Raw genomic sequence first — 27,955 nt, forward strand, 5'->3', positions numbered from 1 at the left:
GGGGGCTATACACCACGGCTGATCAATATCAACTGGGCCTCTCAGCAGCCCTCCCCTGCTCCGCCCGGCAACAGGTGATGTAACAGACACAAGTCGTACATCAGGCAGCTGGGGAGGGAGGCTTTATTACACAAAGCGAGCTATGCTTTGGCTCTGGGGAGTGGCCCACGGCTGCCAAGGTGTCTGTCTGAACGGCCCTGGTACACAAGTGTCGGCGCCGACAGAGGAGCTGGCTTTCAGATGGACCCTCGGGAGGGGGGAGGAGAGAAGCGAGGGAGTGAGGAGGGGGGTTGTGTAGCTGCTGTCGACAGTAACATTTGTATATCTTCCCCCCTCCTCATGGCTCTGATTAATGTGGGATGAGTTTGGCCCAAAAACAGAAGCTCTTTTCAGGCCTGTCAGGCCGGCGAGATGGAAAGGCAAACTGTGGCCAAGGTGGATGCATGCGCACACATACTCCCTCCCCCTCCCCCACGACCAGAACCAGGCTGACTGGATGCACCCAGCGGGCACCTCAAAAGCCTGAAATCAGTTGTTTGGGAGAGCCTGCCAATGGCCAACAGCCTGTTTATTTCACCTCTTCGCCATAACATTTACACATTTTACAGCACCTCTCGTTACGTGTTATGGTATGTCAGTGAGGATGTCAGCTTTCCGCAGACTCTAATAACAGTGAGAAGCACCTGAAATGGGAGCAGAGAAACTTCAAAACTAACCATGCCTACCAAATGTGGGCATAAATTCTGTATTCTCTAAAGAATACGTGAGTGAGAACACAAGCCCTTTTTTGTGCTTCGCTGAACCAAAACGTCAATGAAGCAAAGAGTCTTGTTCGGCAGTAAACATACCTCGCGATAAACAACAACCCCCTGATGTCTCACAACAGCACCTTCAAATCAAGTTCAGTGTGGCGTCAATTCATTTCCTAACATGTCAACAAAGCCAGCCTTCTAGAGTTTTCTTTCCTAAGGATGACAGTAGATATCTTAATAAGATGGTGTTCATGTTTAAAGACGCTTAATAACTCTGCCAAAGCCTGGATATCTTGAATCTATTCCAAAAATGCCTTGACAACCGAGGCGGCCGTCTGCCTTGATCATGTTTCAACAGAACTGCTGTGCCTACACTATCTGTCAGTGTAGATTTCCCTGATTTTAAATGAAATGTGTCAAACTACACCTGGAAAAAAGGACACATCTGACCATGCGCTTTTGAAAGTAATCCATCAATGTCCATCTCTCCACACCTCCTCTTCCTTATGTCGTCCCCAGATGGTTGAAATACAGCACTGTGTGTGTAGCAAATTCTTAGCAGGTGATGTCAGAGCATGGATAGAGAGCATGGATAGAGAGCAAGGATAGAGAGCATGGATAGAGAGCATGGATAGAGAGCATGGATAGAGAGCATGGATAGAGAGCATGGATAGAGGGCATGGATAGAGAGCATGGATAGAGAGCATGGATAGAGAGCATGGATAGAGAGCATGGATAGAGAGCATGGATAGAGGGCATGGATAGAGAGCATGGATAGAGAGCATGGATAGAGAGCATGGATAGAGGGCATGGATAGAGAGCATGGATAGAGAGCAATGTGAGCTGTACCTTGTAAGTTCGACAGGAGGGGTTGAAAGCATTTGTTCCACACACAAACAAGGAGTCATCATTTTGCTGTAGGAGGACCTTGATGAAATTGTGACATTCATCCTTAGGGAGAGAAGAGGGGAGGGGGAAATGCATATTGTGAATGATTCATTGTTGTGCTGGAACTAGAGAAAAACCACATGGACAGCCACGTTCAGAGGAAGGAATGATGGCGACGGACTAGTCCATGTTCCTGGAATGCTACTACCTGTACAGTGTATTCTTTGAACAAAATGTTGAATGCACAGAAAACAAAAACACGCACAATAACATTAATTATACAATAAAGACAACTGGTGGATTTTTTCCCATCCCATTATAAAATAAAATAAAATAAAATACATTTAAATATTAATTTCACATATTCATTCCGGAGAATGTGAGACAGCAAGGCATTCAGAGATGACAATATTTCAATCAATATGAATATGCACATACATTTTCTTGGTGAGGTCCCCGTGGTCAGGAAAACCTCCTAGCTTTAGTTTATTATTATGTGTGGTATGACCTGTGGTACGGTGAGGAGGAGGAAAGAGTAGTCTCTCTACCTTGTGCTTCCCCTTCATTCGGCAGGTGTCCACGTCTGCCTGTCTGGACTTCCATGTCAGTTTCTGTGGAGAGGAAATTGATGGGGAATCAATGGAGATCTGATTAGTTACCCTGGCGATCATTCCTCAAGAGAGAGAGAGAGAGAGAGAGCCTGTAGCACCACTTAGCTCGCTTGATTGGCTCAACTCTGCCTCTGTCCTATAGGTCAGCCTCTATACTACACTACAGCATGTTTGGCGCCTGGCCAGTGATTAAAGACTAAACAGGGTCTCAGTGATCAATCTCTCTGTCTCAGTCTCTTTGATCCAACTCGCTCTGATTATACTAGGTGGAACAAACAGATACTGCGGAGGAGGTGGAGGCGGGGTTGGGGGTGGTTACATATATACATAAATCTCCGGTTTCTCCCTTGGCCCCATCCCTCTGAGCAGAGATGACGCATGCGGTTTGATGCCTGATGGGATAATGTGCTTAGTGGGGTCATGGCGCTGCAGTGTCTCACGCCAGACGGCCGCTGGAGCAGGGCTGGACAGAATGACCTGCCAGGTGATTATGCCAGCGTACGGGACAGCCACCCGTAGGACGGTGCAGAGCAACACATTCCTCAAAAAGAACACTCACCTTGCTGAAAAAGATCTCCTCGGAGTTGGCGGTGTCTGTATCCACCGTGTATATGTGATCCCTGAAACAGAGGAGATAGACAGGCTCTCATCAACAACCATTCAACCACCCCACCCCCTCACTCCCACCCGTACACTCCCCCAGCGAATCTGAAACCGCAGGCGTCTTTGTCTAAACTTTGTTCAAACTGGAAGAATATAACAATATACAAAGGGACTATTTGCTCTGTCAGACAGAAACAGTCAACAATGGTTGAGAGTGCTGCTTCTGCCGCCCAGACAAAAACCTTTTTGTTCCTGGGAAAGGGAGTGCAAAGTTACTCTGCTGTTCAGGTCAATTAAGCATAGTGTTCAGCCACAGGAAATCTATACTAACACTCATTAAAGCACAGACAAGACCTATGTGGGAAAAGAGGCTTTCCTTCTCACATATGGAACCCATAAACTCAAGGGTTTAACTGCCTTTCAGCCAGACTGTGACTGACCGTGGCTCTGAGAGACTGGCACGCTTGTTTGAGAAGGGAAAGGTGACCATGCTCAACGCTGTAACCACTTTTGGCATTAATTTGTTAGAGATGACTGTGTAAATGTGGTTTAAATCAAAGTGTGAAACAACAGCCACTGTCTGGCTTTAATTATAACTACCAACCCGCACAGTAGCTTCATCTCTCATTAACGAAATTGAATAAAGTCTGAAGGAACAGCATTTCAGAAATGAATCCACTTATTTATATAGGTTTCCTGGGGCTCCGCACATCTCCTAGAGGAGAAAACCTAAGTTATGTTATCAGTGCTGCAGCCTAAATTGAATAATTCATCTTGAGAGCGTAACATTTGGAGAAGTTCCACCCTCTCTCGGTGCTAATCTCCTTTTCTCAGAGAACATTCCCAATGTCAAAACCAGTTGAACTTTCCTAGAACATTACCAAAATTTAAATATAATGTAACCATGTTTGAACTTTTAGGAAACAATCTGTTGAAGTAATGAAATACAGATAAAACAACATTTTTTTGTCAAGTTCCTTAAATGCGGTGAGAACATTCCAAAGCACCATTCCCAGAATGTTGTGGGAAGGTTGTACGCAAGAAATAACCATAGGACAACCATGCTCTCACCAAGCTCGAAGAAACATGGTTCTCAGAACATGATGTGCAAGCTGGGAAGTGATTCCAGCAGAGTGCCAGCAGAGCCAGAAGAGCTCCAGCTGAGATAAGACAGAGCCAAGCCATGCGTCATGCAGACATCCTGGCAGGACAATGCTGGAGCTGTCTCTGTGTCAACACCAGCAGTCAAACACTGTCTGCACCTGGGCTCATGTCAGAGCAAGTCCCCATTAGTTTCCTGCTGGCCTACCTCCATTTCCCCACTAAAAGAGAGCCACACTTGTCCCATCAGATGTGGGAGAGCTCTTAAATATACAGCAGGCCGACTCTCATCTTCACTGCACTCTATGTGGCACTGCAACTTCTAAAAAACACATTGAAACTCCCCACAGAGAGAACCCTCACACTGCCATGAACAAACATGGAGTCCAAGATGAGAGCAAACACACTCCCAACAGGGCACACCATGTCATTTCAACGTGGATAATTTGGTCATATTTGGTTGAGACGTTGATCAATGAGATTACATCCTATATTCACCCACTCAAAAAGTTAGTTACATTTCCAACGAGTTATCACTATGTTTTCAACCATCTCAAAGCACAACCAAATTCCAATGGGAAAACAATGCCTGAATTTCGGTTTAGTTGTCACCCAAATGTCTATCATTGCGCTTTCAACCATTTAAAACAGCAAAGTTGAAATGGGAATACAATGTCAGAAATTGTATTTATTTAAACAACAGATTAATGTGATATCGCTGTGCGTCGTCTAATAGCAGAACCACATGACCTGGATAAGATTATATTGAATATGAATGGTACAAATAAAGTTTGATTTCATTTAGTCTTATTCTTTAACTTTGATTTTTGGTTGAGATGGAGAAGTGAATCCAACATAGTATGTTTTTATTGGTAGACAAACTGGAATTAAAGCCAGACCAACTCAGTGGCACAGATGGACCTATCTAAGCAGAAGATAAATATCCTTCAAATGTTGATATTTGGTTGCGTTGACAACCAACCCTAATTCAATATCACTAAATATCATTCCATTTGAAATCAACCAGAGCTTGAACCCCTAAGCCTATTGTTTTGTCTATTTATAGATGACATCTGGATTGAATTCAAAACTATTTCTTTTGATGACTTTGCAAATGCTATATAGGCCTAAATAGTGTTATTGATGATTGATTAAGTACGGTCACATTTCATTTTCTCTGTTAAACCTACCCTTGCAATGTTTTCGATAACAACAGTGAATCTATTTAGTTTTTAAGTGGAAATCTCTCACCAATCATTCTCACGAGATAGCACACTAATAGTCAATTACAAATATCATAGCTAAGCAGGGCTGGGCTTGGTTAAAACAAAGGGTAGCTGTAGATACATCAATTTACCAGTAGGAGGTGCTGCCCAGCCTAAAGTTTTTATTTTCTGATAGTGGATATAACATTGAAAATCTGACGTTGTTTTAAAGGTACAAATTCAACATATTTTTTACAAGGTTTGTCTATGTTGAAATTTGGTTACCATGATGGCATAATCCTGTGGTTGAAATTTCACCCCAAAACAACAGTTTACATGGATTACTTTTTAAAATGTATTTTACATGTAGATTGCACATCACAATACATTGTCCAATTACTTTGAAAAAATGCTGATTCAACCAGTTTGTGCCCAGTGGTTCAGTACTGTGGGCCTGACCCACTGGGCTACAACCTCTATCCACGTTGAAAACAACGGGTTAAGAATGTGAGTGGGATGGATGGTACGGCTCTAAACATGGGCGTAGAAAGTGTGCTTTGGTGGGTCATGGGGAAAGAGGAAGACTATGGGCTCTATTCAATCTGTATGACGGAAATTCAGCGTTGCAACGTGATTAAAATGTAAAGGCAATGTTCCCGCGCTAGCGGAGACTACATTCACGGTAAACGCTGCATATGTCGGTTCAATCAGAAATTACCTTTACATTTCCATCACACAATCTGTAACGCTTCAGCGATACACACTGAATAGAGCCCTTGGACATCCAACCATGAGAACAGTGGGCCTTTGTGCTGGGGAATGTCGTTTTCATAACACCCCATTTCTTCTGGGGGAACTGCGGGCCAGTGGGGGCCATCTGGTGGCCCTTTGTCAAACAATCTCGCGCTCGGATGGCAGAAAGGGGCCATGATTAGTATGCATCCCACACCTATCGTCTCAGAAATGGGACACCACCATCCCCATATTCCCCCCTCTTCATAACGAGATCATCAGTGGTAGGGGGGCATTGTATATTGTTTCACTCACATCTCCACACAAGTGAAATGGAGGGAAGAGAGGCAAAATGGCCACCATTACACTGAGGAGTGGATCGAAGAGGAGCCTCGCTGACTGTTGTCTGACTGTCCTTTTGGCCGAGTCTCATTGACTTTTTTGTACAGGCGAAACACTGCAGTGGACAAAAATGACCACCTGGTTTTGAGAGGCAGAGGAAGTGTAATCCGCGTCCTTAGATGTCTTTAACAGGATTTAATGGCGACTAGAATAATTTAGACCAACGTGACCTCCAATGGGGCGGCCCAAAGAGACACAGGGTTTTCAGGAGGACAGGGGAGGCGTGTTCACGTGCACGTGGGCTACTCTCCTAATGGCAGACTTTCCCATTCCCACCCTTATTGAGGGGTGTAAGCAGTGGGTGGGTGCCGTTGCCATGGTTAGCCGGAGTTGAGGACAGGGAATGGCGACAATGCCCTGCATGCGGAGTGACCTGGGGGTATCCACTACCCACTACCCGATGGCTGCTACCTATTGGCAGGCTGGCAGTGGTCGGCTGATTATCCCAGCGGGCAGACACCAGGACAGAGCTTAAGTACGGGCTAAGCCTCAGTGTCTGCTCTACATCTGATCACAGAGTCGGCCCTGGACAGGCCGAGCAAACACACACCCACACACAGCAGCACTGCAAGAACACACTCAACATACAGCAGGGAGTAGGCCTCTGACAACCCCTGCCAGGCTGAGTATGGGCAGTGCACAGAAGGGGCCTGACTGCCCTATGAGCACAAGATGTTGCAAATACGTTGAAAATAAGTTGAAAAGACGTTTGGATTGTGCTCACTGGGTGTTGACATTAATTCCCATTAGAATTCATGACATTATTGTTGTATTCCGACATTAACTCAGAAATATGGTAAAGTACAGCATACAAACCTACAGAATATTACAGCCATCTCATAATCTAATTGTTCATAACCATAGACAATATATTACCTAATAGAAAACAATTTGATTTTCTTATCCCACATGAAAAATACAAAAGCATATATATACTATATTACGCAAAAAAACAACACAGTGAATACTGTAGTGTTTACTGTAGTATACTGTAGTATGTACAGTTAACTATAGTATAAATACCATTGTAAGAGAAAACAGTAGTATATACTATAGTAATACTATAGTAATTCATGTAGTGTTTTTGTGGATTGTTGTATACTGTACTATTTACGCAGACATTACTGTACTATGGTCTTTCTCCTTCTATGATCTGGTAGGTAGGACTGGGGTCTGACCAGACAGTTCAGAGCTTCTGATCTTTTCTATCACCTGAAGGGAAGACAATATATGGTGTATACTTGGCATGTAGGTTCCTCACTTATGGGTGGCACAAATTGGGATATGGGGGGGTGGGGGGTGGGCAGAGTATATGCAAATTCGATACTGCAGTATATACTATAGTTTAAAATGTTTCGTATTTTTGTGGACTGTAGTGTTTTTGCGGACATTACTGTAGTATTTATTACAGTGTTTTTTTGTGTAGATAATAATGTAGTACTTACTATTATATTATACAGTACACTACACCATTCTATACTAAGGACTATGTTAGCGGGATACTGTAGTACTTTCTATTATATTATGCAGTACACTACACCATTCTATACTAAGTACTATGTTAGCGGGATACTATACTGTGTAGTATAGAATTCTACAGTATACTACAGTTTACTACAGAATTATATAGTAAGTACTGTAGTATTCCATAGTAAGTGCTGTAGTATTCTATAGCAGTGGTGGAAAAAGTACCCAATTGTCATACTTGAGTAAAAGCAAAGATACCTCAACAGAAAATGACTCAAGTTAAAGTAACCCAGTAAAATACTACTTGAGTACAAGTCTAAAACTATTTGATTTTAAATATACTTAGATATCAAAAGTAAATGTAATTACAAAAATATACTTAAGTATCAAAAGTAAAAGCATAAATCATTTCAAAATGGTCTTATTAGGCAAAATTAAGCCCAATTTATTTTTAAATTTACATATCGCCAGGGGCACACTGTCACGCCCTGACTATAGAGAGCCCTTGGTTCTCTATGGTATAGTAGGTCATGGCGCAACTAGGGGGTGTTCTAGGTTTATTATTTCTATGTTGGTGCTCTTGGTATGGTTCCCAATTAGAGGCAGCTGAGGTTCGTTGTCTCTAATTGGGGATCATACTGAAGGGTTCCTTGTCTCCACCTGCTTTGTGGGATATTGTTTTGAGTTAGTGCATGTAGCACCTCTGATGTTACGGTTCGTTGTTTGTTTCTTTTTGTTTGGAAGTTTCGCTTAAATAAATATGTGGAACTTTAATCACGCTGCGCCTTGGTCCGTCTCTCCACACAACCGTGACAGAATATCCCACCAACAAAAGACCAAGCAGCGTGAACATGAGGTGAGGAAGTTTTGGACTTGAGAAACCCTTCCTTGGCGGCAGATGGAAGGAAAAAATGGAGGACAGCGACAACGCCAGGGTTTGTGCCCACAGAAAGCCCAAGGACAACCCCAATAATGTTTGTGGGGGGAGCACGAGGGGTGGTCGGCGGAGCTAGAGGTCGAGCAGCGGAGAGTGCCAGAGCCTGTGTGGGAGTCGATAGAGGAATCTAATGAGAGATACCAGAGAGAGGTTTTGGCAAGCAGTATGCTGCAGCGCAGGCGTGCTGAAGAGCGCCTTCTCAGACCGGTACCATCTGTGCCAGCTACACGCAACAGGCCACCAGTGCGCCCCCCCAGCCCGGTACGTCCTGGGCCTGCTCACTGCACTCGCCCTGAAGAGCCGGAGACTGTCAGGGAGGCAATAGGAAAGTTGGGAGAGAGAGAGATGAGAGAGATGTTGTGTTCTGCTCAACATCCGACCAGAGGATCCGGTTAGCAGTCTGGTGCAATTTGGGCCTCCAGAGCTCCTCCCCAGTCTGGTGCGTCCTGTGTCTCCTCCTTGCACTCGCCCTGAAGTACGTGTCCTCAGTCCGGTACGTCCTGTGCCGGCTCCACACACCAGGCTTCCAGTGCGCCTCCCCAGTCTGGTACGTCCTGTGCCTGCCCGCCGCACTCACCCTGAAGTTCGTGTCACCAGTCCGGTACGTCCTGTGCCTGCCCCCCGCACTCGCCATGAGGCGCGTGTCACCAGTCCGGTGCCACCAGTGCCGGCTCCACACACCAGGCTTCCAGTGCGCCTCCCCAGTCTGGTACGTCCTGTGCCTGCCCGCCGCACTCACCCTGAAGTTCGTGTCACCAGTCCGGTACGTTCTGTGCCTGCTCCCTGCACTCGCCCTGAAGTGCGTGTCACCAGTCCAGTGCCACTTGTGTAGGCTCCACGCACCAGGCCTCCAGTGTGCCTCCCCAGTCTGGTACGTCCTGTGCCTGCCCGCCGCACTCACTCTGAAGTTCGTGTCACCAGTCCGGTACGTCCTGTGCCTGCCCGCCGCACTCACCCTGAAGTTCGTGTCACCAGTCCGGTACGTCCTGTGCCTGCTCCCTGCACTCGCCCTGAAGTGCGTGTCATCAGTCCGGTGCCACTTGTGTAGGCTCCACGCACCAGGCCTCCAGTGTGCCTCCCCAGTCTGGTACGTCCTGTGCCTGCCCGCCGCACTCACTCTGAAGTTCGTGTCACCAGTCCGGTACGTCCTGTGCCTGCCCGCCGCACTCACCCTGAAGTTCGTGTCACCAGTCCGGTACGTCCTGTGCCTGCTCCCTGCACTCGCCCTGAAGTGCGTGTCACCAGTCCGGTGCCACTTGTGTAGGCTCCACGCACCAGGCCTCCAGTGTGCCTCCCCAGTCTGGTACGTCCTGTGCCTGCCCGCCGCACTCGCCCTGAAGTTCGTGTCACCAGTCCGGTGCCACTTGTGTAGGTTCCATGCACCAGGCCTCCAGTGTGCCTCCCCAGTCCGGTATGTCCTCTGCCTGCTCCCTGCACTCGCCCTGAAGTGCGTGTCACCAGTCCGGTGCCACTTGTGTAGGTTCCACGCACCAGGCCTCCAGTGTGCCTCCCCAGTCCGGTACGTCCTGTGCCTGCTCCCTGCACACGCCCTGAAGTGCGTGTCACCAGTCCGGTGCCACTTGTGTAGGTTCCACGCACCAGGCCTCCAGTGTGCCTCCCCAGTCCGGTATGTCCTCTGCCTGCTCCCTGCACTCGCCCTGAAGTGCGTGTCACCAGTCTTGGTGCCACTTGTGTAGGCTCCACACACCAGGCCTCCAGTGTGCCTCCCCAGTCTGGTACGTCCTCTGCCTGCTCCCTGCACTCGCCCTGAAGTGCGTGTCACCAGTCCGGTGCCACTTGTGTAGGCTCCACGCACTAGGCCTCCAGTGCGCCTTCCCAGTCCAGAGCTTCCGGCGACGGTTCCCAGTCCGGAGCTTCCGGCAACGGTTCCCAGTCCGGAACCTCCTGCGACGGTCCACAGTCTGGAACCTCCGGCGACGGTCCACAGTCCGGAACCTCCGGCGACGGTCCACAGTCCGGAACCTCCTGCGACGGTCCACAGTCCAGTACCTCCTGCGACGGTCCACAGTCCAGAACCTCCTGCGACGGTCCACAGTCCGGAACCTCTGGCGACAGTTCCCAGTCCGGAACCTCCTGCGACGGTCCACAGTCCGGAACCTCCGGCGACGGTCCACAGTCCGGAACCTCCTGCGACGGCCCACAGTCCAGAACCTCCTGCGACGGTCCACAGTCCGGAACCTCCTGCGACGGCGTCCAGTCCCGCTCCATGGCAGGAGCCTTCTCATCTGCACCGGTGCCCAGTCCAGGCACAGTGTCCAGTCCCGCTCCCAGGCCAGAGCCTTCCTCTGCGCCGGTGCCCAGTCCAGGCACAGTGTCCAGTCCCGCTCCAAGGCCAGAGCCTTCCTCTGCGCCGGTGCCCAGTCCAGGCACGGCGTCCAACCCAACTCCATGGCCGGAGTCCTCCTTGGCGCCGATGCTCAGTCCAGGCACGGTGTTCAGCCCGACGCCATGGCCGGATCTGGGTGGGGGCTATGACTTGCACCGGAGCCGCCACCGGGGTACTGTCACGCCCTGACTATAGAGAGCCCTTGGTTCTCTATGATATAGTAGGTCAGGGCGTGACTAGGGGTGTTCTAGGTTTATTATTTCTATGTTGGTGCTCTTGGTATGGTTCCCAATTAGAGGCAGCTGAGGTTCGTTGTCTCTAATTGGGGATCATACTGAAGGGTTCCTTGTCTCCACCTGCTTTGTGGGATATTGTTTTGAGTTAGTGCATGTAGCACCTCTGATGTTACGGTTCGTTGTTTGTTTCTTTTTGTTTGGAAGTTTCGCTTAAATAAATATGTGGAACTTTAATCACGCTGCGCCTTGGTCCGTCTCTCCACACAACCGTGACACACACGCCAACACAATTTACAAAGGAAGCATTTGCATTTAGCGAGTCTGCCACGGATATTCTCTTGGTAAGTGCATGAATTGGACCATTTTCCTTTCCTGCTAAGCATTCAAAATGTAATGAGTACTTTTTGGTGTCAGGGAATATGTATGGAGTAAAGCGTACATTATACAGATACTTAAGTAGTACTTTGAAGTATTGATACACCACTGTTCTATAGTAAACCTGCAGTATTTTTTTCATGTGAGATTAAGAATTGCTAGTCAAAGAAAATCACTGACTCTTCGGAGATGAAAGTGTAATATCCTGGCATATGAATAATGTCCTTAAATTTTAAAAAAGGGCAGAAAAAAATGTACAGAATATTAAAACAATCCATAACAGACATGAATTGAGTGCATAATTAAAATTAAATACTACATCTTTGTGAAAGAATTAACATGTTAGAAGCTGCAAATAACAGAAGAGAATGACTTCATCAAACTGTTTTACTCCCACAAATAACGGCATGTACGACATCACCATTGCCAAAGATGACGTTTTAACATTTTTATTAAGCCACTTATTTACAATTTTGTCAGTGAATACGTTTGTTTGTCCTGCTGCTAAAAGATTGTGTGGTGTTACTGCCAGTGTAAAACAGGAGCCAAAAGGATTTATACCATTCACAAAATGGCGTTTGATTTTGGAAACAATTTCCACTGACCATCTGCAGGCAGCACACTTGGAGATGATTGGTCATCAGGCATGGAATCATGACCCTACCTACAACTGGCCCCAAAACATTGGGCCCTCAACACTGGCCTCACAACACTGGCACCACAACACTGACAACAGACTGACAAAACACATTTCATTGGGTTTTGACTTTAAGAGCCTCTACGGAGGTCTGATTGGACAATATTCAGCCCAATATTTAATTATATTGTGTGTATTGAGCTGTTTGCCAATGGACTGTTTTTACTCGTATTATTACCTATCCCGATGCCTAGTCACTTTACCCTGCCTTCATGTACATATCTACCTCAAATACCTTATTATTATCTATCCTGATGCCTAGTCACTTTACCCTGCCTTCATGTACATATCTACCTCAAATACCTTATTATTATCTATCCTGATACCTAGTCACTTTACCCTGCCTTCATGTACATATCTACCTCAAATACCTTATTATTATCTATCCTGATACCTAGTCACTTTACCCTGCCTTCATGTACATATCTACCTCAAATACCTGGTACCTCTGCACATTGACCTGTATATAGCCCCATTCTTGTTTATTTTATTTTATTCCTCTTATGTTACTATTTTATTATTGTAATGAAACAGCAGGGAGCAGGTCTCGAACCTATCGACTGTGCCGCAAAAGCATGCTCGTGCGGCAGGGACGATTTCCGCGCTTATAAACCCAGGGTCGTGACACTATTATTCAACTGTCGTTGGGAAGGGCCACATGCAAGCCTTTCACGGTAAAGTCCACACCAGTATTCGGTGCATGTGACAAATAACATGTGATTTGATTATGATTTGACTTTGAAAGAACATCTAACTATTTGCGTTATACTGTTAGTCATCTAGTTGTATGTATGTATATATATCTATTTGTATTCAGAAATCTCGGTATCCGCTTGGCTTTGGTGGCAGCATTCCATCGTTTCAAACATTTCTCCCAGTTAAAATCAATCTACTCTTCACAACGACAGCAATTCCAACAATTCCTGCGTCACATTCCCTCCTCACCATCTGTCCGTTGGCATTCGCGTCTGCTTTAAATATGCTGGAGTGAAACACACTGTGTTGTCTTTACACCACACCCCACTAATAAATCCCTCACTTTCCCATTTCCCCCAGGCCCGACCAGGAGCAGGTAGCAGTCAGACCAAAGGCTGAGACTCCAAAGCTCCCAACACCTCCTTAATGACCACAGATGTGTTCAACAGGCCTGCTACTTAGGAACCAGGCTTCAATGGCCACTTATTTAGTAGCGCTCTCAAAAAACAAAATGACTCATTGTTGCTTTCAACATCATCCAATCAACTTACTATGTAATTAGGCCAATACAGAAGCCGACACAGATACAGAGCAATTTGATCTGAATTCCCAATGCTGTGGCTTTGTTAAATTTGTAACCTCTATAGTCAATTTTTTCAAGCAAGCTAGGTAAGTAAAAAAAAAACATGATACAAAGTGAAATGAAATCAATATGCTTCCCCATGGAGAAAACTATTGATGCAGACTCCCCCGTTTCCATCACACAACCTCAGTTCCAGTCCAGAACCAAGCATCTAGTTTATCCAGTGTCTGCACCGAGCTATTAGTCTGCCCAAGTCATCGTCTGTGTCCGAATACCCATACTAGCGTTCTACATACTTAAACCCCATACTCATTATGGCGTTTGATCTAGTAGAATTCACTCTCTTTTCCAACTAATGTGTTTGACAACGGCTGATAATCAGATAAATTGATGCGCTGCACCAAAATGAACGAACGGTGGGCGTCAACAATAGCGCATTCGATGATGCATTCCGAGTACTATTTTCGAAATTTCACATACCATAAAACTACATTTTTTTGCAAATTATTATTATTATTTAATACACTAATATGGATATTGAGGACACATCCAATGTCTTTAAGTCTCTTAATATGTTTTTTTTGTAATTGGTTATAATTTATTGATTGTATTTGATTTATAAATGTATTCAGAGGATTTGAATCTAGATAAAGCCAAGCCAGTTCAGAAAGGGAACCCGAGTGCCTGCATCAGGTGAGATTGCACCAATTAAATGCTAGCAACAATCAAGCCTACATTATTTGACGGTCCATTTAAACTGACCGTTCTGCTCACATATCCTGCTGTCACTTGCTGCTGTCGCTAGTCTGTGTTTCTTCTATTGCTCCCACCACCACCACCACCCAACCTGTTAGGTTCTGTGTTACTGATGGGCTCACTGCTTGTAGGTCATTTTATATATCGATATTGATGCTTTGCTTGGGCAGTGAGCTACCCTGAAGGAGAAGAACCGTATATCGCAAAGACTTACATGATTCATTATTTAATAAATGGTTAAACATATTTATTTTCTGAATTGATTTTAATTGAACTGAACTGGTTTGGTTTAATCTTTCACCATTGGTAGTTTTACTGTCTGCTTCTCTAGTGTCTATTGTAAATGTTGATGTTGTCCTGTTTTCATTCTTTGTGTGTGTTTGTGTATATGAACTTTGAACTGAAACGTGAGATATACAATAAGTTATAAATATCTAACAGGACTCTGTGGGGTATCAAAGGGTTGATCTGTGTATCCTGACAGGACTCTGTGGGGTATCATCTTACATGACATTTGGGGTATCATCTGACATGACTCTATGGGGTATCATCTGACATGACTCTATGGGGTATCATCTGACTTATGCATATCTAACAGACATGACTCTGTGGGGTATCATCTGACATGACTCTGGGGTATCATCTGACAGGGACTCTATGGGGTATCATCTGACATGACTCTATGTATCATCTGACATGACTCTATGGGGTATCATCTGACATGACTCTGTGGGGTATCATCTGACAGGGACTCTGTGGGGTATCATCTGACATCTGACTATGGGGTATCATCTGACATGACTCTATGGGGTATCATCTGACATGACTCTATGGGGTATGATCCCATCATGGGGATCATGACTCTATGGGGTATCATCTGACATGACTCTATGGGGTATCATCTGACATGACTCTATGGGGTATCATCTGACATGACTCTATGGGGTATCATCTGACAGGACTCTGTGGGGTATCATCTGACATGACTCTATGGGGTATCATCTGACATGACTCTATGGGGTATCATCTGACATGACTCTATGGGGTATCATCTGACATGACTCTATGGGGTATCATCTGACATGACTCTATGGGGTATCATCTGACATGACTCTATGGGGTATCATCTGACATGATCATATCATCTATGGGGTATCATCTGACATGACTCTGTGGGGTATCATGACATGACATGGGGATCTGACATGACTCTATGGGGTATCATCTGACAGGACTCTATGGGGTATCATCTGACAGGACTCTGTGGGGTATCATATCATCTGACATGGGTATCATCTGACATGACTCTATGGGGTATCATCTGACATGACTCTATGGGGTATCATCTGACATGACTCTATGGGGTATCATCTGACATGACTCTGTGGGGTATCATATCATCTGACATGACTCTATGGGGTATCATCTGACATGACTCTATGGGGTATGATCTGACATGGGGTATCATCTGACATGACTCTATGGGGTATCATCTGACATGACTCTATGGGGTATCATCTGACATGACTCTATGGGGTATCATCTGACATGGGGTATCTATGGGGTATCATCTGACATGATCATCTGACATGACTCTATGGGGTATCATCTGACATGACTCTGATGGGGTATCATCTGACATGACATGGGGACATCTGACATGATGGGGTATCATCTGACATGACTCTATGGGGTATCATCTGACATGACTCTATGGGGTATCATCTGACATGACTCTATGGGGTATCATCTGACATGACTCTGTGGGGTATCATCTGACATGACTCTATGGGGTATCATCTGACATGACTCTATGGGGTATCATCTGTGATCATCTGACATGACTCTATGGGGTATCATCTGACATGACTCTGTGGGGTATCATCTGACATGACTCTATGGGGTATCATCTGACTGGGGTATCATCTGACATGACTCTGTGGGGTATCATCTCTGATGGGGTATCATCTCATCTGACATGACTATGGGGTATCATCTGACATGACTCTATGGGGTATCATCTGACATGACTCTATGGGGTATCATCTGACATGACTCTATGGGGTATCATCTGACATGACTCTATGGGGTATCATCTGACATGACTCTGTGGGGTATCATCTGACATGACTCTGTGGGGTCATCATCTGACATCTGACTCTATGGGGTATCATCTGACATGACTCTGTGGGGTATCATCTGACATGACTCTATGGGGTATCATCTGACATGACTTTATGGGGTATCATCTGACATGACTCTATGGGGTATCATCTGACATGACTCTATGGGGTATCATCTGACATGATCTATGGGGTATCATCTGACATGACTCTGACATGACTCTATGGGGTATCATCTGACATGACTCTATGGGGTATCATCTGACATGACTCTGTGGGGTATCATCTGACATCTGACATGACTCTATGGGGTATCATCTGACTGACTCTGTGGGGTATCATCTGACATGACTCTATGGGGTATCATCTGACAGGACTCTATGGGGTATCATCTGACATGACTGACATGACTCTATGGGGTATCATCTGACATGACATGACTCTATGGGGTATCATCTGACATGTGGGGTATCATCTGACATGACTCTATGGGGTATCATCTGACATGACTCTATGGGGTATCATCTGACATGACTGACATGATGGGGTATCATCTGACATGACTCTCATGGGGTATCATCTGACATGACTCTGTGGGGTATCATCTGACATGACTCTGGGGTATCATCTGACATGACTCTGGGGTATCATCTGACATGACTCTATGGGGTATCATCTGACAGGACTCTGGGGTATCATCTGACATGACTCTATGGGGTATCATCTGACATGACTCTATGGGGTATCATCTGACATGACTCTATGGGGTATCATCTGACATGACTCTGGGGTATCATCTGACATGACTCTGTGGGGTATCATCTGACATGACTCTGTGGGGTATCATCTGACATGACTCTATGGGGTATCATCTGACAGGGATCTATGGGGTATCATCTGACATGACTCTGTGGGGTATCATCTGACATGACTCTGTGGGGTATCTGACATGACTCTATGGGGTATCATCTGACATGATGGGGTATCATCTGACATGACTCTGTGGGGTCATCATCTGACATGACTCTGTGGGGTATCATCTAACATATGACATGACTCTGGGTATCATCTGACATGATCTATGGGGTATCATCTGACATGATGGGGTATCATCTGACATGACTCTATGGGGTATCATCTGACATGACTCTATGGGGTATCATCTGACATGATCTGTGGGGTATCATCTGACATGGGGTATCATCTGACATGACTCATGGGGTATCATCTGACATGACTCTGGGGTATCATCTGACATGACTCTATGGGGTATCATCTGACAGGGATCTCATGATGGGGTATCATCTGACATGATGGGGTATCATCTGACATGACTCTATGGGGTATCATCTGACATGACTCTATGGGGTATCATCATCTGGGGATCTGATGACTCTATGGGGTATCATCTGACATGACTCTGGGGTATCATCTGACATGACTCTATGGGGTATCATCTGACATCTGACATACTCTATAGGGTATCACTGACATGACTGACTCTATGGGGTATCATCTGACATGACTCTGGGGTATCATCTGACATGACTCTATGGGGTATCATCTGACATGACTCATGATGGGGTATCATCTGACTCATGTATCATCTCTGATGGGGTATCTGACATGACTCTGGGGTATCATCTGACATGACTCTGTGGGGTATCATCTGACATGACTCTATGGGGTATCATCTGACATGACTCTATGGGGTATCATCTGACATGACTCTGGGGTATCATCTGACATGACTCTGGGGTATCATCTGACATGACTCTATGGGGTATCATCTGACATGACTCTATGGGGTATCATCTGACATGACTCTGTGGGGTATCATCTGACATGATCATCTGACATGACATGACTCTGACATACTCTGGGGTATCATCTGACATGACTCTATGGGTATCATCATGATCTGACAGGATCATCTCTGTGGATCTATCCAAAATCTGGAATCAAATGATGGGGAGAGCTAGTGACTTGAGAGAAAAGGGGCGGGAACTGACCTGGCAGCGATATACAACGTTCGGTTCATAATCATGACCAGCTGGATGTCCAGTTTGTGCCGTTGTGTATTGTTTCTTCCAGGTTTGTGTCCAACAAAAGCCGGATACTGCCTTGTATCTGTGGAGAGGGAGGAACAAAAACAATAAATATAGGAAGCAATCGCCCCTCTAGCAAGGCAATGTGTTTTTTTTAAAGCCTGACAGAGAGAAAGGTCTCTCTGAGGTTGCTGGAGGATGCTCCAAAACTGTATGGCTGGGAGGAATATAGGGTCTACCAATACAGAGAGAAAGAACAATGAGCCTCACGTGGTATTTATACTATCACACACTGCATTAAAGCCCCAACAGGAAAATACAGGATTACCCTTTGATGTAGGGTGGGCTCCATTTCAAATGCAGCTTTAACTCCTCCATTTTTTATGTTTCCCTGGGCACCAAATTACATTCTACCTTCCAAAAGCACTCAGATGGGAGAGGGGAGAGGGGAGAGACGAGGAGAAGGTAGTGGGAGGCGGTGGTTGGAAAACAGGGTGTTGGGGGAGTAGGAAATGGCTTGGTGTACTCACAGTTGCCATGTGAAATACTGATTGGCTCCGAGTCTTCTGGGAAGCCAGCCCCGGCAATCTGCAGTAGCGTGAAATACAGCAACAAGGCCTCAGACCTCATTGTAGCTCTGCTGGTTCCTTCCTCGATTACTTATTTGCTTTAGCCTGTGAGGAGAAGACCAAGAAGAAAAAAATCTGTTAAACAAATAAAGTCCATCTGAATTAGCTGTTTCTGTTTTTCATAGCCGATGCAATCTGTATGTGTATATATATATATATATATATATATATATATATATATATATATATATATATATATATATATATTGTGATGACTCAATAGCTGTATTGCAAGCAAAACAAATGAATTGGGTTAGCGAGGTAATATGAGTCATAGATCGATGGCAGGCCAGGTTTTGTTGAAGTAGGCATGTTGTGATTAACCGAGCAGCATCAGGAGTGGGAGTTCTACTGGACTGCATCCTGGCCAATAAGTTGAATTAATAGGAGAGCTTCCATGATATGATCCTGGTGTCTGGGCAGAGTTAATAGGCCAGCACTTTTCTCAGTACATGATAATCAACATCTAAGAGTTGGCGCCTGATTGCTGACTGGATTTACGGCAGCCCGTGACCATGCTGATGTTTCTATTCTCCTTCTTGTGCGTTGTGGAAACAAATTACTTCTATAAATCATCCAGACAATTATTGCAGCCATAATCTAATCAAGGATAAGCATTTAATTCACAGACCTTTTATCCTGGGCCAAACGGTAACCACTGGGCGCAGGCGTCAATTCAACATCTATTCCATGTTGGTCCAGAGTAATTTCATTGAAATGACGTGGAAACAACATTGATGTACAAAGCCTCCTTATTGTTATTTTACTGTCGCTCTTTTGTTGTTTACAATTTTTTTTACTCTGCATTGTTGTTTAAGGGCGTTGTGAGTAAGCATTTCATGGTAAGGTCTACACTTGTATTCGGTGCATGTGACAAATACACTTTGATTTGATTCAACCAATGTGTGCCCAATGGGTAGACAGTTTTGGGGGGGGGGGGGTGAATTACATTTCTATGGTATGTTAACAGTTGTTTAAACCCAGCACATTTGTTCACTGGCTCTGGATTGTGTCTCGGAGAAGAAGGAGAGGAGAGAGAGAGAGAGAGAGAGAGAGAGAGAGAGAGAGAGAGAGAGAGAGAGAGAGAGAGAGAGAGGAATGCGAGAGAGGGAGAGAGAGAGAGAGAGAGAGAGAGAGAGAGAGAGAGAGAGAGAGAGGAATGCGAGAGAGGGAGATAGAGGGGGGTCTCTCTCCATGCTCCCGTGAATCTCATTCTGAAAGAGAATGAAAACACTATTCACTGGGAGATTCACTTTAACAGTGAGGAGAATAGAAATAAATCCTGGGGAACGACCTTGGTCGTTGAGTTTCCTCCTCGCGGGGGTAATCCCCCACTTCACCTGTTTTATGCACATACTGGCACAATAACAGGCAGGAGACCTGGGTATAGGCCCTCTGAATCTCTGTTAGCCCCGTGCATTTTCATTTTCCAAGACAAGAATAAGATTCTGACCATACACCACTATGGGGGCTGAACCTTGACCAGGAAGTCGTGCAGTAATTGGTGGATTGATGAGCAGGATGGGGCGGAGACATACCAGTGTTCATGTGGGACTGTCTATTGTGAATGACAGATGAAGCTAGGGAGAGAGGCAACAAACACAGAAAAGTAACACAGAATTGCTAACTCAATACTGTATCACAAAATTATCCATGGGAGCAGAATCGATAATGATGTTCCAAAATATAGCTTTATAATTTCTTATTTAGACACTACAGGCCACAATGCAGCATTATTGTACCTTCTAACTGCAGACAAATTTATGTTTAATAGTTAACCTCCAGTTTTCAAAACTCATGCAACAGTACAGAGGAACTTAATTCACAATCTCTTCCTCAATTCCAAATCAACGTAAAATCAACAGAAAATGTCACCATGTCATTGGATTTAGGTTAAAAGTTGGGTGAAAAAAATGAATTCCTTTACGCTGATGACTTTTTGCTAATCCAATCAGTTTTCCACATTGATTCAATGTTATCACCTTTCAGTTTTTGGTTGAAATGGAGAGAATACAAGTTGATTCAACCAGTTTTTGCCCAGTGGGAATAACCAGCTCCCACTGTCCTAAACTCCATTAACTTTATTCATAAACACATTACCAGCCTAACAATATTATCTTTGCTGTTGCATCAACATGTAATCTGAGGGCATGTGGCCACCACACACTATAAAACATATTTCATTCTGTAATCTAGGGGCATGTGGCCACCACACACTATAAAACATATTTCATTCTGTAATCTAGGGGCATGTGGCCACCACACACTATAAAACATATTTCATTCTGTAATCTAGGGGCATGTGGCCACCACACACTATAAAACATATTTCATTCACAAGGTGAAGCCCAGTGGACTAGTTCAGAAAGAATGCCATGAAAATACAACACAACTCCTGCGTCAAAGTTCATCTTGATCTGGAGTCCTGGGGTTTGGTGTGTCGATCATTAGACGTCTACCCAGTCATCATCAGCATACCCTACGCTAGCCATCAGCATACCCTACGCTAGCCATCAGCATACACCTACGCTAGCCATCAGCATACCCTACGCTAGCCATCAGCATACCCTATGCTAGCCATCAGCATACGCTACGCTAGCCATCAGAATACCCTATGCTAGCCATCAGCATACCCTATGCTAGCCATCAGCATACCCTATGCAGCCATAAAACATAGCATACGCTACGCTAGCCATCAGAATACCCTATGCTAGCCATCAGCATACCCTACGCTAGCCATCAGCATACCCTACGCTAGCCATCAGCATACCCTACGCTAGCCATCAGCATACCCTACGCTAGCCATCAGCATACCCTACGGTAGCCATCAGCATACCCTACGCTAGCCATCAGCATACCCTATGCTAGCCATCAGCATACGCTACGCTAGCCATCAGAATACCCTATGCTAGCCATCAGCATACCCTATGCGAGCCATCAGCATACCCTATGCTAGCCATCAGCATACCCTATGCTAGCCATCAGCATACCCTACGCTAGCCATCAGCATACCCTATGCTAGCCATCAGCATACCCTACGCTAGCCATCAGCATACCCTACGCTACCGATCAACATACCCTACTCTACCCATCAGCATACTCTACGCTAGCCATCAGCATACACTACACTACCCATCAGCATACCCTACGCTACCGATCAACATACTCTACTCTACCCATCAGCATACCCTATGCTAGCCATCAGCATACCATATGCTAGCCATCAGCATACCCTACGCTAGCCATCAGCATACCCTACGCTAGCCATCAACATACGATCAACACCTACGCTACCGATCAACATACCCTACTCTACCCATCAGCATACCCTACGCTAGCCATCAGCATACACTACACTACCCATCAGCATACCCTACGCTACCGATCAACATACCCTACTCTACCCATCAGCATACCCTACTCTACCCATCAGCATACCCTACTCTACCCATTAGCATACCCTACACTATCCATCAGCTACCCTACGCTACCGATCAACATACCCTACTCTACCCATCAGCATACCCCACTCTACCCATCAGCATACCCTACTCTACCCATTAGCATACCCTACGCTATCCATCAGCATACCCTACGCTACCAATCAACATACCCTACTCTAGCCATCAGCATACACTACGCTAGCCATCAGCATACACTACGCTAGCCATCAGCATACCCTACTCTAGCCATCAGCATACCCTTCGCTAGCCATCAGCATACACTACGCTACCCATCAGCATACACTACGCTACCCATCAGCATACACTACGCTACCCATCAGCATACCCTACGCTAGCCATCAGCATACCCTACTCTACCCATCAGCATACCCTACACTAGCCATCAGCATACACTATGCTAGCCATCAGCATACCCTACTCTACCCATCAGCATACCCTACTCTACCCATTAACATACCCTACTCTACCCATCAACATACCCTACTCTACCCATCAGCATACCCTACGCTAGCCATCAGCATACCCTACTCTACCCATCAGCATACCCTACGCTAGCCATCAGCATACCCTACGCTAGCCATCAGCATACACTACGCGACCCATCAACATACCCTACGCTACCGATCAACATACCCTATTTTACCCATTAAGTTGTGTAATGGGCTGGGATTTAATGAAATAGGTCCATATGTGCAGTAGTCTTTATGGGGGTATTTGAAGCTCCCGTGAGAGTCCAACAGATAAACAGCTCAGTGGTGACTGACTGACTGACAGTTAGTTCATTTACACCAGCCTCTGCAGCCCCTGCAGTGTGAGAATAGCTCTGGCATCAGCCTGGCAGGATCAGACATGGACCCCTTTCACAGGGGTGTGAACACAGGAACAAACCACACTAACAACACCCAGCAGACAGAAGTAGAACAGACACACAGACAGACACACAGACAGACAGAGACAGACACACAGACAGACAGACAGACAGACAGACAGACAGACAGACAGACAGACAGACAGACAGACAGACAGACAGACAGACAGACAGACAGACACACAGACAGACAGACACACAGACAGACAGACAGACAGACAGACACACAGACACACAGACACACAGACACACAGACACACACACAAAGACTTTTGGACTGAACAGCTCCACTCCACTCCGGGTGAGAACCCATTGATTTGAAAGAATAGGTCTGTATTCTGATTTCCCATGCAAGAAAAACAGGATGGCTGCCACATCACTTGTTTTCACATATCAAAGCACACAGATAGATCAGTGAAGAATAAATTAGATGTTTTGTTGAACCCACGGAGCCTGATAGGAGAAGGAGAGGCCTGTTTCTGAAGAAGATCAGACCAGGAGAAACGCATTACGTAATCAGATTACTTTTTATGAGTAACTAGTAATGTAACACGATGGTTATTTAGTTACTTTGTCAAGGAAGGCAAGCGTTATTTTCGGAATCTCTGCTGGGCGCATGTTTCCATGATCCAATCTTGACTTGTTTCCTCATTTAGTTCTTTATCAAGAGGAGAAAGGCTGTTTGGAGAAATGTCATGACAGCTGCTGTCCATAAAAATGTATAGAGGGCGTACTTCTGATCTTTGCCATTGATCGCTTCTGTGGTAGCAAAGCCCATAGAGGGTTTGCACTTCCATCTAGTGGCAAGTGTTCACTCTATCCATCTCTATGGGTTTGTGTACGCGCGGTCTAATCAGAACTGAGATTTTGAATGAAAAGATAGGAAATCTGTACAGATGTTTGGCTTACAGTATATATGGCTAATTAAGCAGCCCATATATAGCACAGCACTTGTAGACAAACACCACAGGAATGAAGCGCCACAGATGAAAGGAAAAACTGGTGAAACAAACCTGAGTAAGTAGCAGAGCGTGGTTCGCCTCGACAGCTGCTTACTGTTGCCCACAGAGGGTAAATTAACTCTGAAGATGATCAAAAACAACAATTATGCGATCCTTTGCTGAGTAAACACTTTGTAGGCTCTCTTTCAAGTCCAATAGCACTTATCTGAATATTTACAGATGAGGAGAGTTTAGAGACAGCCTACTGTGTGCAAACTGAAAAAAATGTAATTTTCCTGACAGTTGTACCAATGATGCCTTTCAACACATCCTGGGGTGGATGTCTTGAACTAAACAAAGCAGGCTGGGCGTCTTCCACAGGAGCATCGCCAAAGTAAAGACGACCACTGACAACACAGGGACCGCTAGAGTCCAGGGAGCTTCAGCACTGCCCTCCACAGCAGCACAGCAAACATCATTAAATTCCATGTGCCATACAGTGGGGCAAAAAAGTATTTAGTCAGCCACCAATTGTGCAAGTGCCCCCACTTAAAAATATGAGAGATGCCTGTAATTTTCATCATAGGTACACTTCAACTATGACAGACAAAATGAGAAAAAAAATCCAGAAAATCACATTGTAGGATTTTTAATGAATTTATTTGCAAATTATGGTGGAAAATAAGTATTTGGTCACCTACAAATAAGCAAGATTTCTGGCTCTCACAGACCTGTAACTTCTTTAAGAGGCTCCTATGTCCTCCACTCGTTACCTGTATTAATGGCACCTGTTTGAACTTGTTATCAGTATAAAAGACACCTGTCCACAACCTCAAATAGTCACACTCCAAACTACACTATGGCCAAGACCAAAGAGCTGTCAAAGGACACCAGAAACAACATTGTAGACCTGCACCAGGCTGGGAAGATTGAATCTGCAATAGGTAAGCAGATGGGTTTGAAGAAATCAACTGTGGGAGCAATTATTAGGAAATGGAAGACATACAAGACCACTGATAATCTCCCTCGATCTGGGACTCCACGCAAGATCTCACCCCGTGGGGACAAAATTTTCACAAGAACGGTGAGCAAAAATCCCAGTACCACACGGTGGGACCTAGTGAATGACCTGCAGAGAGCTGGGACCAAAGTAACAAAGCCTACCATCAGTAACACACTACGCCGCCAGGGACTCAAATCCTGCAGTGCCAAACGTGTCCTTCTGCTTAAGCCAGTACATGTCTAGGCCTGTCCGAAGTTTGCTAGAGAGCATTTGGATGATCCAGAAGAAGATTGGGAGAATGTCATATGGTCAGATGAAACCAAAATAGAACTTTTTGGTAAAAACTCAACTTGTCGTGTTTGGAGGACAAAGAATGCTGAGTTGCATCCAAAGAACACCATACCTACTGTGAAGCATGGGGGTGGAAACATCATGCTTTGGGGCTGTTTTTCTGCAAAGGGACCAGGACGACTGATCCGTGTAAAGGAAAGAATGAATGGGGCCAAGTATCATGAGATTTTGAGTGAAAACCTCCTTCCATCAGCAAGGGCATTGAAGATAAAACGTGGCTGGGTCTTTCAGCATGACAATGATCCCAAACACACCGCCCAGGCAACGAAGGAGTGGCTTCGTAAGAAGCATTTCAAGGTCCTGGAGAGGCCTAGCAAGTCTCCAGAACTCAACCCCATAGAAAATCTTTGGAGGGAGTTGAAAGTCTGTGTTGCCCAGCAACAGCCCCAAAACATCACTGCTCTAGAGGAGATCTGCATGGAGGAATGGGCCAAAATACCAGCAACAGTGTGTTAAAACCTTGTGAAGACTTACAGAAAACGTTTGACCTCTGTCATTGCCAACAAAGGGTATATAACAAAGTATTGAGATAAACTTTTGTTTTTGACCAAATACTTATTTTCCACCATAATTTACAAATAAATTCATTAAAAATCCTACAATGTGATTTTCTGGATTTTTTTTCTCATTTTGTCTGTCATAGTTGAAGTGTACATATGATGAAAATTACAGGCCTCTCTCATCTTTTTAAGTGGGAGAACTTGCACAATTGGTGGCTGACTAAATACTTTTTTGCCCCACTGTATAACCCACTACACTTGTGTCTCCTGCTCTCTTCATCTCCCCATGTTGAGCGGAAGAAAGCAGTCTGTGGTGCAAGCTGCTGCTTCGTTCTGTCTGGAAAACCATTTATGAAGGCCCCCCGACTGGTGCTTAACAGTTTGACCCCAAAAAGAATGAGGTTACACATTTAAATATCAGAACCTTTCCCAGTGCTGCCAATCATGCAAGATGATACAGACCATGCAACTTAATCAATCTGGAGCAGGCTGAGACGGCTGGCAGAAGGGGAAATTATTACAGATAAGGCAGGCTTGGCTTTAGATGCCTTGTCCCTTTTGAGCCAGTATTATCTACTATACCCTCCTCTGATGGAGCTCTGTCTTCTTCTGCATTCCATTCTTGTAACCGTGCTGGTTTACCCATTTATTTCCAATCTGTCTTTTTACGGCACTGGATAGTGAGTGTGTTGGCACAACCAGGATCATCAGCCCTCTCTGATATTTCGTAAGATGTGAACGAATGCACCAGTCAGAAGGGCAGGGTGAAAATATAGCCCCCTACTGAGCCGCAACACAATGGCAAAATGTCACAAAAGCTAAATGTCAAATTACCTGAGGAAAACAAGATTCCACCGTGACAGGATAGCACATAGTGTGTAAATGCGATAGGGCTCTGAATTGTCACATTGTATAATGACGATTTGCTTGTAAACTATTTGCTGCTAACAGTTACTGCTGTGTGCCTGTGGCTAAACCTGAGCACTTCTGTGAGTTTTTCCCATCACACTCAAACGTACGTCCATCAAAAACAATAGGCTGTGAACAAACTAGGTTACGACATCACTCAACAATATCAAACTAGGCTACGACATCACTCAACAATATCAAACTAGGCTACGACATCACTCAACAATATCAAACTAGGTTACGACATCACTCAACAATATCAAACTAGGTTACGACATCACTCAACAATATCAAACTAGGTCACGACATCACTCAACAATATCAAACTAGGCTACGACATCACTCAACAATATCAAACTAGGCTACGACATCACTCAACAATATCAAACTAGGCTACGACATCACTCAACAATATCAAACTAGGCTACGACATCACTCAACAATATCAAACTAGGTTACGACATCACTCAACAATATCAAACGACATCACTCAACAATATCAAACTAGGCTACGACATCACTCAACAATATCAAACTAGACATCACTCAACAATATCAAACTAGGCTACGACATCACTCAACAATATCAAACTAGGCTACGACATCACTCAACAATATCAAACTAGGGTTACGACATCACTCAACAATATCAAACTAGGCTACGACATCACTCAACAATATCAAACTAGGCTACGACATCACTCAACAATATCAAACTAGGCTACGACATC

General features: G+C 45.0%; 1 protein-coding gene across 4 annotated transcripts in view; it reads right to left on the reverse strand.

Moving 5' to 3' along the window:
- The window catches only part of LOC135516920 (semaphorin-6A-like), a 112,587-nt gene that overhangs the window by 51,375 nt on the left and 33,257 nt on the right, over positions 1-27,955 (reverse strand). For all 4 annotated transcript variants that reach the window (XM_064941110.1, XM_064941185.1, XM_064941054.1 and 1 more), the window contains exons 2-6: positions 19,090-19,233; positions 18,524-18,641; positions 2,811-2,871; positions 2,189-2,251; positions 1,602-1,703 (exon numbers count right to left, since the gene is read on the reverse strand). In XM_064941110.1, the coding sequence (XP_064797182.1) occupies positions 1,602-1,703; positions 2,189-2,251; positions 2,811-2,871; positions 18,524-18,641; positions 19,090-19,189 (444 nt within the window). In that variant the 5' untranslated portion in view covers positions 19,190-19,233. The remainder of the gene's footprint in view (positions 1-1,601; positions 1,704-2,188; positions 2,252-2,810; positions 2,872-18,523; positions 18,642-19,089; positions 19,234-27,955) is intronic.

Source organism: Oncorhynchus masou, chromosome 1 (assembly GCF_036934945.1).
Source record: "Oncorhynchus masou masou isolate Uvic2021 chromosome 1, UVic_Omas_1.1, whole genome shotgun sequence".
Lineage (NCBI taxonomy): Eukaryota > Metazoa > Chordata > Actinopteri > Salmoniformes > Salmonidae > Oncorhynchus > Oncorhynchus masou.